Source organism: Cryptomeria japonica, chromosome 10 (genome assembly GCF_030272615.1).
Source record: "Cryptomeria japonica chromosome 10, Sugi_1.0, whole genome shotgun sequence".
NCBI lineage: Eukaryota > Viridiplantae > Streptophyta > Pinopsida > Cupressales > Cupressaceae > Cryptomeria > Cryptomeria japonica.
Genome location: NC_081414.1, coordinates 857,314,879 through 857,327,232, shown reverse-complemented (window position 1 = coordinate 857,327,232; position 12,354 = coordinate 857,314,879). Strand labels below are relative to the sequence as shown.

Below are 12,354 nucleotides of genomic sequence, written 5' to 3'. Positions count from 1 at the left end.
TGGAATGAAGAAGCATGCAAATAAAGATTTGAGTTTGCATGACCATAAAAAAATAGAAGCATCAACTTTTCTGTTAGGCAAAATATCTTAAACTGAAGGACAACCCTCCTTGTTGATCTTCTTAGAGTATTTGATTCTCTCACAAGTATTTCCAGCAAACTATAAATCCTAGGGTCACCTCCTTTGATTTTAGTTTCATTCTCAAGTGATTATCAGATGGGCAATCACTTATGTTTTCTTCACTCTCTAAAACACTTCGCTCGTGGGATTCTTCTCTGCTTTTAGGTGTCTTCTATTGCTGAAAAAGATGGTCTTCCATCTTTAAAAGTAGTCTGGTTTTTTCGTAAAATGTTTTGCGTTTCCTTTATCTTCTCTAGCCACTAGATTGAAAGCACCTGAGGTCCTTCCTCTCCATTGTTTGCTTCATGCTTTGAACCGGAACATAATTACCCTGCATAGGAAGTTGGATTTTGGCTTGATGCAAGTCATTTTGAAATTGACATTTACTTTGAGATTTTGGCACAGAACATTTTGTCTCGTCCTCAACTTGTTTCTCATGTTCAGGGTAAATGGTTTTACAAGCAAATCTTTGATTGACTTAATGCTATTTTACAAAGTGTCATCATACAGAATATGCAATAAAGTACTAATTCAGATTTGTTCTGGGAAATCATTTTAAAAAAGCTTTATTTATTTAAATTTTCACTTATAATATCTTGTATCATTTTTTTTGTCAAAAAAAATATTGGGATTTTGGGATTTAGTCATTTGTTTCTCTAATCAATATGTAATTTCTTTTTTGTTACAGCTTGTTGGGATTTGTTTTCCTACATATGTTCATGTACGCAGCAGATTTGTACTTTTGGCGGCTTTTACGAATCAACTATCCCTTCATCTTTGGATTCAAGCCAGGAACTGAACTAGGATTCAGAAATGTGTTTCTTATCACCACAGTGCTTTCTGTAATGTCGCTGGCTGGTGCTATTTCATCTGTAATGTCACTGAGTGGTGACAAAGACGCGAACTCTCATCCAAGTACTGCAGAATTTGTTCCATTGATTTTGGTTGTGGTAAGATAAAACTAATTATTATAATTCAACTTCGAAGATTCTTAAGATTTGATTATTGAGGAAAATGGATCACTCGCCAGTTTCCAAATAAATCAAACAAGGGATAGTATAAAGCAAAAGATGTAAAGTGGAAACATTTCGAGATTTACATATAAGATCAGAAATTTATTTTGATCTTCAACGAAACTACTTTTCACATTACATATACTTTCTGGTCTTCTTATTTGAGTGCAATTTTGGCCTTACTCACAGATTCTATTGGTGGCACTATTTTTACCTTTCAAAGGTTTTTATTACTCAAACCGACTTTTATTCCTTCGGAGTGCACTTCACTGTATATGTGCCCCTTTTTACAAGGTACACATTTATCATAATTTCCTATGATAGCTCATTAAATATGAACTCTATTAAAGGAAAGCTTACATACAATCTTCTCTCTATATCGCAGGTTTTACTTCTGGACTTTTTTTTGGCAGATCAGTTGACCAGTCAGGTTTGTTTTCTTCCATTCACGCAGGCATTTCATGTCACAATGTCTTCTGTAAGTTTGATGTTGGTCCTTCGTTATATTTATAAATTCAATATATCAGTATAATTATTTTAGGATAATCATTTCTACCAAAAATATTATATAATAATAATAACAACAACTAGGGTCCTGGATAATTTTTAGGAACTATATTACTGAAGTAGTTTTTTAAACCTGACATATTAGCATTGCTACAAGAAAATGCGAAAATTATATTGGATTTTTACAAGATAATGGAAGGAGATAGGCAGGTGAGCGAGATTCTTTATCTTTATATCCTTTATGTTTTTTCTGGTCTTGTCTCCTTGGAGACCCCTTCCATTCTTTGCTACTTGTAATCTTCTATGGTGCTGTTATGATTGTTGTAACGATCATAGTAAGTTTCATTTGATGAGAAAGATTGATGCATGCATATAGACCCACTCAAGATGTCCAACTAATAGTTAAGATTGTGTAGTTTTAATAGTTAAGATTGGGTAGTTTGAAAGGGTGTGAGTCATTGATTGTAGTGTTTCTGCATTTCTTAAGCAAAAAAAATCTTATATCTGAATAAAAACATCATTCCTTTTTTTTTTTTGTAGTACATTTAAGAAAGGATCATCCATTACTCAATTTATTCATTGAATTTTATGGTGGAGTAGGTTGTTGATATGAATATGAAACTCCTTTATGCTCCTCTTTCTGAGGAATCAAATTTTGCTAATGTCATCAACACACCTTTTCCACCATTTTATGGTGTAGTGTAGGTTGTTGATATGAATATGAAACTCCTTTACACTCCCTTTTCTAAGATATCAAATTATGCTAATGTCATCAAGACACCTTTTCCACCAATTTAGTTGCAAGTGAAAGGAGTAAACAACACACTCTTCAAAATGTTCATTAAGATATTAGCAATAAATGAAGACCATGGAGAATTCATAGATACATCTTCAGCATGCTAAAAAAAATAGTATATGTTACCATTTTAGTTTATACTTTTTAGTGTGGCATAAAACAAAATAGATGTGTAATATAATTGGTCTTCAAATTAGAAGTGGAATGTTATGTAACTAGGGATATGATATTATAAGGTATTTAGGTGGATGAAGATGTCGATATGTGGCACACATGTACCTTATGTTAGCTATATTGGGTCACGTGAATAATTTATGTAAAATTAGTTATATCAAGAGTTGAGTAGGCCTTCATTAGGATTTACCCTTCCATAGTATTATTGGGAAGAGTATGATATTATATTTGGAATCTCTTGGACATATAGCGTGGAGTGATTTCTTCCTTAAGGAGTATTTTACGGTGTTACCCTACTTTAAGGGTTTTTCTATATTCGGCATATATTTGATATTAGGGTATATTGGCCCACATACATATCTTGTGTCATGTGAGATATATCTTCTACAATATATTATTTCTATCATTATATGTGAAGTTATTATCAAGTGCTATCAGAGCATGATCTTTGCATCGTGAAGGTAAGACATTTTTTTTTCAAATTAGGAGGTCATTTTGGAAATTGCATATATTTAAAATTTGAGCAAAAAAAATTATGATTTTTAAAGGGATTTTGAAGAACGTATTGGAGCATAGTTAGTCCATATTTTAGAGCAATTGCAAAATTAGGGGTTGTACCCTAAAGTTTTGTAAAGAAGATATCTCATGGATCTAAGTGAATTGATCGCTAATTTTGAAGGTATTTTGAGGATATCATTGAAGCTTCTTCAATCCAATTTTTAGAGCAATTGAAGTATAATTGAGGGATTGTTGCAACTTGGCACCGTGAAGGCAACGTATTTTTCTTCAAATTGGTAGGTCATTTTGGAAATCGCATATATATCAGATTTGAGAAAAAAAAATCTTTATTTTAAAAGGTTTTTGAAGCACATATCGAAGCATATTCAGTCGAAGTTTTAGAGAAATTGAAGCAAAATTGAGCGAGTTATTACAGAATTAGTGTGTTTTTGCCCTAATTTTTTGTAAAGAATATATCTCACAGATCCGAGTGAATTGATGGCTAATTTTTAAAAGTCTTTTGAGGATATCATTGAAGCATCTTCACTCCAATTTTAGAGAAATTAAAGCATAATTGAGCAAGTTATTGTAGAATTAGTGTTTCTGCCCTAAATTTGTGTACAACAGATATCGCATGGATCTAAGAGAATTGCTGGATATTTTTTAAAGGGTTTTTGAGGATACCATTGATGCATCTACAATCCAAATCTCAAGTTCTTATCATTTACATTTTGAGAGTTATCACAATTTCAATATTTTCCATGAATAATAATTTGCTTTCCAAGTCACAAATCAACAACTTTTTCAAAATTCTTACATTTCTAGAAAGCTATGAAAAATCATTTGGTTTATATTAATTGTATTTTTTCATTTGAGGTTGAGTACGTCATGTTCTGGTTGGATCAAAGCTATAGGCCAATTAGATTTGGTAGAAGGGCAATATATTGAAAAAAAAATTAAAACCCTACTTTTGATGGATTTTATTAAATTTGATAAAAGCGGATATGCATTAGAATGTTGGTACAAATATAAAATATCTCATGGTCAATTTTTACTATGGAAATGTTGTTTTTTGTATTGTTTAAGAGGTGAAGTTGAGGAACAGTATGCACCTTTAGATAAGGATATTTTCTCTTTGGATGAACTAGAACAAGCTTTGATAGGATCCAAATGAAGAAGGCGAAGAGAAAGAAAATGAAAATGAGAAAGAAGAGGAGGAAGAAGAGGAGGAGGAAAATAATGAAGAGGAAGAAATGAAGAGACCAAGAAGAAGAGGAGGGAGAAAATGAAGAAGAGAAAGAAGAGGAAGAAGTGGGGAAAGAAGAAAAAGAAGAGGATGAAGAAAACAAAGAAGATAAGGAGGAAGGAAAAGATGGAGAAGGAGGAGTTGATACAGGTATATGCACTTTATCTTAGATAAATAAGGAAGATTCAATCTTTCTTTTTCATGGATTCTTTAAAAAGGAAAAAATTATTGTCTCTATAAATACTAGTAATAGGTATAACTATTATCAAACAAGATACATATACAAGAAAAGAACATCAAGGGAAGTCAAATATTAGGTATGGACACTCAAAGTAATGAAGATCTAAAGATCGCTATGGATAAATATGTTTTGCATTCAAACTTTAATGCTTTGGATATGGATGTAATAGATATTGTTCTTGGTTATCCTTGGTTAGAATCTTTGGGAACAATAAATATGCAAAATAAGTTCATGAAGCTTTGGTATATAATGCTTAGACATGAGAGAGGGCCCTCCGCCAAGTAGAGAAAGTTCCAGAAGGCCTTGGCTGATCAAACACAAAAATCCAAAGACCAATTGGCTAAGTAGCATGCCCATGTTACTACACTTGAGAAGATCGCGATGGATTGTGAGCACTAGCTAATCAAGGACTAACAGATAGCAGATTAGACCACTCAGCTTGTGAAGTAGTTGGTAGAGAAGGATGAGAATTTGATGGAGAAGGATCGCGGAGTCAAGAGGACCAAAAAGAAATCGATTGAGGTGGTCTGCATGGTTAAGACAACCAAGGAGAGGGAATTGGCGGCCAACCAATGCCTCCAACGCCTTCAATGATAGCACTCCTAAGCATCTACTCCAACATCCTCCATGCTTCCAAGGACATCTTCTTGTCCCTTTTAGAGATCTTTCCTTCAATTTTGTGTTCTATCTCTTTTAAAACAATGTTATTAGGGGTCACATCCATATAACATTTATTATAATGTTCTAATATAAGGTTATAAAACCATATATATTGTAAGCTTTATAATCATTTGAAATAATTATAACCTAATAACTATTAGATTATTAATTATTTGAAAATGGGGGGTTATTGAAAAGGTGTGACTAGTGAAGTCAACCTTCCTCCTATATTTAAGGAGGTCCTCTCTCATTTGAGAGGTGTGGGAATTTGGAGATTTATATATAGAGAGAATTGTATCACTATGCACAAGAGGTATTATTAGTCATTTCGAAGTATTAAAGGAGCATCCTCAAGCTCAAGTCTATTTTATTATAGACTATATTTTATAAGTGTTTTAATAAAATGATGCTTTATAGGGATTTTTACCCAAAAGGGTTTTTCCCATATATATCTTGTGTAATGTGTTAATTTATGGTTCTATGATTTTTAATGCATTTATTTTATATCTTGTTTATGATAATTAGTATACGAAGATCCTAATTTATAACATGGTACCAAAGCAGGTTAGACTATTACTAATCATTTTTACAAGTTGTATTAGAAGATATATAAAACCAAATAGAAAATCTTTGTATGCCAATTCCTACAATCCATGTCACAAATCTTAAGGTAAACATTTGATATTTTTTCATGAGAAGAATGAACAAATAGTTAAAGAAAAATCTTACTTTCCTCTATCAATTTTGGAAATGTTGAGTATGGAAAATCAAGTTGCCACACCCAAGTAAGTGTATTTCATGAAATTACTTTGGGATGTGTTTATTTCCTTTATCGATATTTCAAGGCAACCATTTACATTTTTTCTAATGGGTAAACTTAAGGTAGAAATTCCTTTGAAATAAATGAAACTATACCTTTTTAGGTTTATTTGAGATTTCTTTACAATAATCAATTTTTTAGTCTTCACATTTTTTACTATCTTATCGCTAGGAATGCATCCATGAGTTTGATGCTGATGACAAAGATAAAAAGAAAAATACAAATAAAGATTCAAAATCATATTTTTATTTTCATAAATCATAGACAAACTTTTAGAAAAGTTAAAATACTTATAAAAGATTTGTTCACTTTCTTTAAGTGAAAGGTTGAGAGCCCCAACCTTTGTCTTATGATCAAAGTCCCAACCCTTAAAAAAAATATCAAAAATCATGACCTTTAGTTAAAAGAGTTATGACCATGACTCAAGATAAACATGTACCATTTTTGTTTCCATGACTTTTACAAAGATAAATTTGCAGTGAAGTATAAGGTTATGTATATTATTCTTAAGTGATTTATTGCACTATACTTTCAAGTAAGTCTTTTTTTTCTATAAAACTAAGGATTACTTTTAGGTGATTTTTCTTCACTATAAAGTTAAATATTACTTAAAAGTAATTCTTTTTTCACTATAAAGTTAAATATTATTTTTAAGTGATATATATTTTCACTACAAAGATAAAACCTATTTCACTCTATACAAGAGTATTTTTTATTATAATTTTTTAAATCTAAATTATCATTTTTATATGTATTTTTAAATCTTGAGGTATCTTATAAATATTCTAACATGTGATAAATATTTAGACTACTATCACAATAGAAAAATAAGGGGTAATTTTGTTTCTCCTTTTGATTTTAATTTTTTATTTTAAAGTACTAATAAATTTTGAGAGTTGTATGCATCGATACTATAGAAAAGAAAAAACTCGTTAAGGGATATTGTGGAGATTGGTGAGTGGTTGGGATAGAATGGGAGAGAGCAAGAATTTAAGGTTGTGGAATGAAGTACAATGCCTTTTGTTTTGAATTTACTCATTAACATAATACAAGCTCACCTCGCTTAAAATGATAGATAATATTTATAGGCCCATTTTTTAAAATAGGGATATAATTTAGTGGGGTTCATACAAAATTTATACACATGTAAAATAATGCTCATGAAACCTACTATCATACATTTTTTCAATTAATCTTGTAGACACCTAAAATTGTCCTAGCCTAATTAAATAAATTAAATAAATATTTTTATTTATTTAATTATTCCCTTTTCTTCTATTAATTAAATGAATTTTTATTTGTTTAATTAATTCATTAATCCCTTTCTAGCCATTTTCTATCCTAATTTAAATAAACTTTATTTATTTATTTAAATTTCCTTTTCCCAAATTAGATAAATATTTTTATTTATTTAATTTATGCGATCTTTCCTTCTATTCATTAAATAAGTTCTCTAATTAATTTAATTAATTAATTGAGCTTTTACATTCATTTATCTTAACCACTTCCTTTGTTTTGTTGTTTCCTCTACCTACCCTCTAATATTAGCCAACCATCTTTTATCCGACCTCTTAATCCTATCTCTCTGTTTTTAAGATGTTCTCTATATAAAAGACTTCTTCCTCTCTCTTTCCATCAAACAATCTTGGAACGTACTTACATTTTGTCGAATTGACTTTAATCTAAATCAAACTACATCATCACAACTACTTCCATTCACCATTGAGCTCTTGTGCAAGCATAAAAATATGAGCGCAACCATATCAAAGCAAGATCAATAGAGATACGAGAACAATGAAGATCAAACACATTTGAATGTGTGAAGGTATCATTTGAATTATTTTATTATTTTTCATATTTGATGGTTCTTCATTGGTGTGTTGTTGAATTTAATTGTAGATCTAGGGTTTGCAATATTAGGGTTCAAATTTGACATATACAATCTCAAATTTCATTTTGCATGGAAATCACTAGTGCAATGAACATGCCAAGGCATAAATAGTACAATTTTATAATTGACAAATATGTATAGAAATAATTATATTAGCCAGGCATTGTCAGGAGCATTTTTTTTGTCTTTAGAATGTAAATCTTATAAATGCATGGAACTTGATACATAGTAGTTTGAATATTTGATCTCATCAAACTCATGAATAAGGTTGATTATTCTTTTCCTAGCAAGGGGGATATTATTATCTCTATAAGGATGTTATAGAATCATCTTATGTGTCTTATAAAACGATATCGATCCAATATGTATGGCTCCCCTCTTTTGGGATTTGAACCTTTTTAAACATAGAAAATGTTAAATTAAATTATAAATATTTAACATAGTTTTGTACATTAATTATTAAATTCTATAACCTATTATTTATGCAGTAATGTGACTATCTCATGAGTAACCCCATGTACTCTATTAGATGTCTGATTCCTTCATGTTGTCAAACACTTTAGAAGTCTCCACCAAACTCGTACACTTCACATACATATAAATAATATTATCATTAAAAGTGGTCAATGTAAGAAAAGTGCATTGCGTATTATTAATGTAAGATTATGTATGTATGAAGAATATTCTTAAGGGGGGTCACTTTCACAATGTCATAAGAGATGTTGTTGACTTGTACCTTCCTAGATCATCCATTATAAGTGTTCATACTTCATGATTCCCTTATAAAGGTGTTCTATAATATATTTTTATAAAATGTATAGGCTAGTAAATATGCATAAGTAAATTCATAATTGCTCACTAGCATATTTTTTGGAGATCAAAGAGATTTCTATACTATTTTGTATTTGATCTATTTTTTTCAATCAAACTATTTATAATGGGTGGTTGTCACCATTATAAATTGTTTGGAGAGAAAACCTAGAAAGGATAGCTCACTTGACTATATGTAGTAGGATGTCTACTTTTCTAATTATTCATGCTTATTCTCATGAAAATATAGGTTGATCTCCTTGCTACTTTTATGAGGAATACCATATGATATTTGACAAATGACAAATTCATAATATTATATTTTTTCTTCGCACCAAGAATCAAGTTTAATTGATTACTATGTTACTAACTATATTGTTTCTTCTATGGCAATATTATGCCTTCAAAACATATGGTGGGGGTGCTATTACATGGATGGTGCAATGCTTTAATAAAAATGATATCGTCTATGTGTCTTTCAATCAAAAGGGTGAAATATGAAAGTATTTCTTGAAGAATCAATATGGCCTTGAATATTTATGGAAGAGTTTTAGTTGGATACATGTAAAAGTACCATTTTACTCGAAGATATTTTACTCTTTCCAAAGATATAATTTCTAAAGTTCAAAATAAACATTGAAGATCATGAGCACCTCACTCAAGTGAAAGTATTTCGTAATAAAGACACTTTGAATATCATGGGAACCTCACGCAAGTGAAAGTATTCCATGATAAGGGCACTTTGAAGATCATAGGCACCTCACTCAAGTGAAAACATTCCATAATAAAGACACTTTGAAGATCACAGGCACATGCTTTATATTGGAATTTTAGCCATCACTTATTAAACCCTCTGTGCAATGATTGGTTTTTAGGTGATGACATTTAGGGGGAGTGTAATTGACACCACCTAAAGGCTAAATGCTAGATGTAAGACCTAATAGGTGTTGATTTTAAGTAATCAGATTAGCAATACAGAATGAAAATCAGAATGCAAATTAAATCATACACATAACACACATGTACCCTAGGAAAACCTCCCTCTTGGAGGAAAAAACCCAGCAACCAAAGATCTAGATTAGGCAATAACCAATTGAGTTTACAGTGAGCTTCAACACATGAAGTTGTCAGCAAATATGCACAGAACCCTAGGGCAGATAGCAATCATAAACTTATCTGCAATACAACTGTTGTTGTGGCAAGGAGGATGGCAGATTGAGGTTGTTGTCTGCAAGATTGATCTACTGTCACAAGGATGATGTTTCTCTGACCCTCAGATGATGTTCGCTGCCCCCTTTAGACCAGTTCGCAGCCCTTCAAGGGAGTTCGTTGTGCCTTGATAAGGATCGTTGTCCTCTAAATGTAATTCGCTAACCTCTGAGTATAATTCACTGATCACAGAGAAGGTAGGGATTGTATTTCCTGAATGTGTGTATGAATAATGATTGATGCCTTGTATTTATAGGCGACTTAGCCCTTTAACTTTCCCAAGTCGACTTGCAAGAATATTATGCCAAGAGTTTTACACATTACAATTATATAGGTCAAGGTTTAATTACAAGCTACATATTTGATAGGTCTTGCCCCATAACAACTACATAATACATAAGTTGAATGCCCAAATAGGGCCTGCCCTATTATTATAAGTTACAATGGGGCCCAGCCCAATTACATGAATAACTTAAACTAGAATCCGATCTTAGCTACATATTTCAACACTCCCTCTTAGCTAGAGAGGATTCTATGAATAATCAAGTCACATAGAGGCTACCACCATGGCTACTGCCATGGATGAAACACATGATACGTTCACCATAGCTACTCCCAGAGGGTGAACAAACCCATCATGGAATTTCTTCCTTGATACCCACCATACCTACTCGCAGAGGTTGGGACCACCATGCCTACTCGCAAAGGGTGGAGATTCTTCAATGATACCCACCATACCTACTTGTCGAGGGTGGGTCCACCATGCCTACTCGTAGAGGGTGGAACGAGGGCTCTAGCCTCAGACTTCTCCCAAAGAAGAATGCAACACCACCATACCTACTTGCAGAGGGTGGAAAGAGGGCTTTCACCTCAAACTTCTCCCATAGAAGAATGCATTAACCAAAGAATGCGGCTTCCTCTGAAGCTGAAAGAAACAGGCTCCCTCTAAGCCTAACAAGCTCCCTCTGAAGCTAAAATGTCAAGCTCCCTCTAAAGATGAAACATCACGCTCCTTCTGAATGTTATAGCCTTCTTTTTCCGAGAAAACATCTTCAGCCACCAATGTAGTCTCATGGCAGCAAGCTGCATCTCCATTCTTCAGCTTGTGTGACTTTCCCATAGGATGTATCAAGCTTATCCACCCTAGAAAGCAATCTCCATCCTAAAAGCATTCAAAGGGAAATATTAATGCTAGAATCATACATGGTTCGCTATAGCATGAATTAATAACTATATGAAGAAACTCATGAACATTATTCAACCATGAAAATACTTATCTGTTTATAGGTTGGTCCACCAACATTCTTTCTACTCTCGTTCAGTATTGGAATTTACAACCATACTGAAGCATCTATTGATGATGGCTGCGTGGCCTTCGGCCCTTGCCATCACACATCGCCTATCTTCAGCGACAATCATATTTACACTCAGGGAACGCTCAGAGTTGAGAATCTTTCCAGAGATCATAGAGTTCAGTTCCACAAATCACTAAAGAAGGGTAAACCTTAAGGCCATCAGCCCTAGAGGAAGGACTCTCAAGGAACTCTGTGAAGCTTGTCATATTTCACTCCATATCAACTTTTGGCAGGTCGGGCATATGTGCAACCACCTTGAAGCCAACATCTTTAGCCAAGCAAAAGAAAATCAGTTACTGCAGCTACAATGTGACCTCTGAAGGTGTCATGGGCAACATCGTCATAAGTTCTCTAAGACGGACTCTCCTTTCGCCATCTTGATGAGAAGTTGCATGCTCCATCCAACCAATCTTCAACCAATCTTCAACCTTGAGACTGTGCATCATCTTGAAGAAGTGATAAGAGTAGAAAGAAGACAAATAATTGCAGTCAATCTGATTACACCTAATTCGAACCAAGCTCTGATACCATGGTATCAGAGCCAGGTCCAGGCTAGGATCCCCAAGCACGAGAGGTGTGGCTTAAGGGGGGGTGTTGGTGTTGGAAATAAGCCACACCCGGACCGACGATGGACTGGTCCAAGAGGGGCCAATAGCTCAGTGGTAGAGCACTCCAGCAACGTATGGAAGGTCCTAGGTTTGAGTGCTAGCTGGTCTATGTCTCAACAATAAGCATAAGACCTTTAGGCATCATATGCTTCAAATTCAAATCAATGCTTGGTAATAGATGATGCTATTGAGGGGGAATGTGCATGTCAAGAACACCACCTAATGGCTAAATCTTAGTTTTAAAATCTTATAGGTAGGCATAAGTAAGTCCTAATAGGTATAAAATAAGACCTATATAGGCATTAGTAAGTCCTTTAAGCTTACAAGTAGGCATATGTAAATCCATTTATTTTAAATCTGTAGGTAGGCATTAGTAAGTCCTATAGACACATTTGTGCTCAAGTCC

General features: G+C 33.0%; 1 protein-coding gene across 1 annotated transcript in view; it reads left to right on the top strand.

Moving 5' to 3' along the window:
• Positions 1 to 12,354, top strand: part of LOC131065145 (phosphate transporter PHO1 homolog 10) — a 189,981-nt gene that overhangs the window by 121,632 nt on the left and 55,995 nt on the right. The window contains exons 6-8 of the mRNA XM_059212971.1: positions 809 to 1,070; positions 1,323 to 1,427; positions 1,519 to 1,563. Of these exons, the coding sequence (XP_059068954.1) occupies positions 809 to 1,070; positions 1,323 to 1,427; positions 1,519 to 1,563 (412 nt within the window). The remainder of the gene's footprint in view (positions 1 to 808; positions 1,071 to 1,322; positions 1,428 to 1,518; positions 1,564 to 12,354) is intronic.